This window comes from Corvus brachyrhynchos, unplaced genomic scaffold (assembly GCF_000691975.1).
Source record: "Corvus brachyrhynchos isolate BGI_N302 unplaced genomic scaffold, ASM69197v1 scaffold409, whole genome shotgun sequence".
Taxonomy (NCBI): Eukaryota; Metazoa; Chordata; class Aves; order Passeriformes; family Corvidae; genus Corvus; species Corvus brachyrhynchos.
The window spans coordinates 2,452,650-2,457,484 of record NW_008246059.1 but is presented as its reverse complement, the minus strand read 5'-3'; the positions used below and the strand labels follow the sequence as shown (position 1 = coordinate 2,457,484).

At 40.0% G+C, this 4,835-nt stretch overlaps 1 protein-coding gene across 5 annotated transcripts in view; it reads left to right on the top strand.

Moving 5' to 3' along the window:
* Nucleotides 1–4,835, top strand: part of ZNF236 (zinc finger protein 236) — a 67,629-nt gene that overhangs the window by 54,296 nt on the left and 8,498 nt on the right. For 4 of the 5 annotated variants that reach the window (XM_017746141.1, XM_017746139.1, XM_008642702.2 and 1 more), the window contains 2 exons: nt 673–804; nt 2,031–2,228. In XM_017746141.1, the coding sequence (XP_017601630.1) occupies nt 673–804; nt 2,031–2,228 (330 nt within the window). Of the gene's footprint in view, nt 1–672; nt 805–2,030; nt 2,229–2,337; nt 2,528–4,835 lie in introns of those variants that run through there. The other variant, XM_017746142.1, reaches the window with a different exon arrangement.

Sequence of the window (4,835 nt, the reverse complement as noted above, 5' to 3'; positions counted from 1 at the left end):
TTCAAGAGTGGACCCTTGAAAGCAGTTGTGGGAAAAGCTGCAAGTCGGGGGAAGGGACTCACATGCGAGCAGAGAGACTCCTCTTCCTAAATAGACTGAACAAAGTTATTTAGAAGTGGGCGGCTGTCTCGTTGTGATAATGTGTTCATAGCATGAGCAAGACAGACTCTTCTTTCTAAATGGACTGAACAAGGTTATTATGGAAGTGGTAAACAGACTGAACATCTTAAGGGTTGTCTTTTTACATTGTCAGTGGGAGAAGGGAGGAAGGTAGGGGGAGAAGAGTTCTGAAGGTGGTATAATTTTTTTTCTTCTTCTTTTAGGTCTGTTAATAAACTTCTTTATATTCATTCTAGTTTGGTGCCTGCTTTGCATTTCTCCTAATTCTTATCTCACAGAAGATAAACAGTAATGAGTATTTTGGACCAAACCACTACACTAAATTGGTGTTTCCGCCCGGTTACAAACCGAACCTGCTACAAAGGAGAAAAGGAAGGAAAACAGTTGCATTTGTGTAGATAGGATTCTGAAATGCTTATTTCTAAAGGAAAAATAAAAGTTCTTTTGAGGTGTGAAACATGACTGCAGTTAGCTGTTTAAATAGAGCTTTTTAAGTATGGTTACTCTTTGTTTTTTTTTTTTTTTTTTTTTTTTTGCTCCCCTCTCTGACAGGGTCAGCAGTTCCCTGCTATACTCACAGATTCCAGTCTTGCTAGCCAAAGTGGATCAGGATCACAGCAAGTCATACTGGTGAGCCATGCACCCCATTCAGCACCTGCAAATTCTGATGAAATAACATATCAGGTAGGTACCATACATTTCTGTCTCTTTTGTGGTAAAGGACTTCTATTTAATCAAAACACTGGAATAATTCCTTTTTATTCTGAATGATGAGGGCTGATATCAATCCCAAACAAGAGTATTGAGAAGAGGTTCTCTGTGACTTCCTAGTCACCCAGATGCTGTTTTAAGTTTTGAGTTAAAAACCACTTTCATATATATATACATATTCACACAAAAAAAGAAATGTAATAAATAAGATGTTTCCTTCTACAAATCAGATAAAGACTGCTCCAAAAATTTCCAAGTAAATTGGTAGTTAGATAATAAAAACAGATAAATTTTGGAGCTGTGGGAAAAAAATAGCACCTATTGGTACACTTTTCCCATTCTCTTCCTGTATCTAAGTTGTTTCAGTGATGGTGCAACGTAGTCTTTTCAGCTTCTTATGCCTTTGAATCACAATAGAAACTTCTGCATACATTGTACGGCTTTGATACTAGAAAAAGTGGTTCAGACTTGTTTTGTTGAAGGAAAATGGATGTTTTCAACCAGCCTGATAAGGCAAACTCTAAAATAGGAGAAACGGGAGAGGTAGATGTTGACTTCATTTGTTGCTTCCTGTGTTACTGTAGTTAGGATTCTTCTGTATCTATAAAGTTGAAGGAATTTGGTGTTAAATTATCTGAAGAAAGTAGTTTTTCCAAGCAGTTTTCACTAATTAAAACAAAACAATAATACAGCACACAACCATCCAATTCTATCAATTTTTCATTGTGTTTCAGTACTTCTGGAGGTAGAGCTTTACTTCCTTATGAAAACAGAATCCTCAGTAAAGAAGTTAAACGAATAGAAAATATTCTTCTCCTCTACAAAATCAAAGATAATTTTTTTCTGTCTGAAATGCTTTTGGCTTTGAATTTTGTTTGATGGGAAATTGAGGATCATCTGAGATGTTCAGGAGCATAAAACTGAATGTAGAAAAATACAGATACACACACATTCTATTTATGATTAAGTCAATTTGATCATAGTTAATTAATGTTGTTTTCTTAAAATTCATATATGTGTCATTCTTTAGAGCAGTGAAATAGAAGTTTATATTTACATATAACTGACTTCTTTTGTGTCTGTAAGTTGCTTGAAGATGCTGTCCAAAAATTTGTCATGTTGAGGTAGATTTTGAAAAATAAACCAGTGTGGATGCGTGTATGAAATTAATCTGATAGTGTATTTGTAAATTGTTATAGGTGACAGAAGTTTCCCCTAATGTGACTAAAAGCAGTCAAGCAGAAAAAGAAACTCGTGGGCACCAGTGTTTTGAGTGTAGCCAAACCTTTTATTCCGTCACCATGCTGACGCACCACTGCAAAGAGGTTCATGGCAAGGAGCGAATACACGTTTGCCACATCTGCAATAAGGCCTTTAAGCGGGCAACACATCTCAAGGTATTTGGTAATAACAGTTGATTGTTCTCATAACTCCTTTTGTTTTGGACTTTCTGTGATATTAACAAAAGGTACCTATTAGCCCTTTGTCTTTGCTTTCCCTTTACAGTGTGAGAGGTGTGCATCTGAGAGAGGGAGTCTAAGGGATAATGTATGCACAGATAGAGAACTCTCTTCTGGAGCATGGAGAGGATTTTAATGCGTATTGACTACAGAATGAAAAATGTTAATGCCTGTCATGCAAGTAGTAGTGTCAAGAAAGGATTTCATTTACTTTGTTTGCATATGAGTATCATCAGTGCTAATCCTGATTTTCAGATAATCTTTTGGTATCTCAGGAAGCTACCTGCTTTACCGTTTTACCATTTCATTTGTAGATGCTCTGTTGTGTGAGTACAAGTGATAGAGGAAGCGTTTGTTTTAAGAAGTCCTTATATTATTGCTGTTGTCTAGTGATATTTTGTCTGTTTTCTCTAGATTATGAACAACCTAATACTTCCAAGTCTTGTAAAAAAGATTAGTGGTGTACCTAAGTTCTTAATTGGATTATAGAATGTTCCTGTTAGTAATATTGGGCTGTACTAGACAAGTGCTTTGTTCACGCTGGTATCTTACCTCTGAGAGATACTTAAAGGAAGTAATTTGAAGAAGAGCTTTAAGAAAAGATGAAACATGTAAGTTGCCCAGAATTTTGCCAGCTTCCCAGAATTTATAGCAAGAAGTTTTTGGAGCCAAAAGGAATGTATTTATATTCATTTGTATTATCTTTATATTAGCTTTTAGGAGAGCTCTTCAATAGATTCCCCTTCCCTTCGATATAATATTTTAAGGAAATAACACTCTCTTTGTGAAGTTCACCCCCTTGGAGTGATCATGTCTGTCAACTAGACTATTGGAAACTATCATAAAACGTGTTGTTGTGAAACTCTTAACCTCTGACTTAGAAGAAATTTCCCAGGAAAAAAACCAAAAGAGTCTCGATCATTGTTTTCCTTAAATAATGATAACAAACTCCAAATATCAGTCTCTCCAATTTATTTTCTTAGAACTGGCTGGTGTTACTTTTTTTTTTCCATAATTAAAACTTGATTTCTATTATGTCCTGGGGTGAGGTTAAATATATGACAAGGTATCTTCTTACCCTCGTATGTCCCTTGGATTATTATCCGTAACTGATTTTTCAGGAAGGAGGCGATTGAAGTTGTAATAAGAAGTTCAAGGTCAGGCACAAGAGACTTCAGGGCCTTGGGACAACTTGTTAAGGGATCAGAAGCACAAGTAATCTTCTTCTCTATCCTTGCAGTTGCAGAGAATGATGTAGGAGGAGGCAGGAAGAGCCAGCAGATCAGTAACTATCTTGAGACTGACATCACCAGCAGAATTTTGGGGTTTTTAGTCATGGATTGGTCTACACAATTGGCCTGCTGCAGTTGGGCTACACTTGTCTCAAAGGGGGAAAAAGATCTTTGCTGAGGACCTAGCAGGGCTCATTGAAAGAGATCATCTAAACTAGATTTGTAGGGAGAAAGGGATAAAACCAGACTTGCTGGAGATAAGCTTGAGGGCAGCATGCCAGTGTTTGAGGGTTCATGTGCCAGCGACATCCTTTGGGCTCCACCCCAGTGTGCTGACTACACTGGAGCACATTTGAAATGTCCCTGTACTGGTGCGTGCAGCACTGTAGCCATCTTGCTGGAGGTAGGGGAAGTGGTCAGGGAGCTGCTACTCCACTTAGACATGCACAAGTCATCTATAAGACTGGATGGAATCCACCCAAGGGTACCAAGGGACCTGTCAGAAGAGCTTGCCAAGCCACTTCCAATCATTTATGATGATCAGTGCTGGCTAACCAGGGAGGTCCCAGTTGACTGGATCTTAGCACTTGTGATGCCCATCCCCAAGGGCTGGAAGAAGGATCTGGGAAACTATAGGCCTTTCAGCCTTATCTCAATGCCAGGAAAGGTTATGGAGCAGCCCATCTTGAGTGCCATAATGTGGCACATGCAGGACAGCCAGGAGATCAGGCACAGCCAGTATGGGTTTATGAAAAGCAGGCCCTGCTTGAGTAATGTGATTTCCTGTGACAAAGTGACTCGCTCAGTGGAGGAGGGAAAGGCTGTGCATGTTGTCTACCTGGACGTCAGCGAAGCCTTTGACACTATTACCCACAGCATACTCCTGGAGAAACTGACTTCCCATGGCTTGGACAGGTTCACTGTTTGCTAGGAAAAAATTGGCTGTATGTCCAGGCTCAGAGTGGTGGTGAATGGAATTACATCCAGCTGCTGGCCAGTCACAAGTGGTGTTCCCCAGGGCTCAGTACTGGGGCTGGGTCTATTTAATATCATTATCAATGATCTGGACAAGAGGATCGAGTGCACTCTGTCACTTTGCAGACAACACCAAGTTGGGCAGGAGTGTTGATCTGCTGGAGGGCAGGAAGGCTCAGCAGAGGGATCTGGACAGGCTGGATCAGTGGGCTGAGGCCAACTGTGTGAGGTTCAACAAGGTCAAGTGCCGGGTCCTGTCCTTGGGTCACAACAACCCCAGGCAGCCCTACAGGCTGGGGGCAGAGGGCCTGGAAAGCTGCCCGTGGAAAAGGACCTG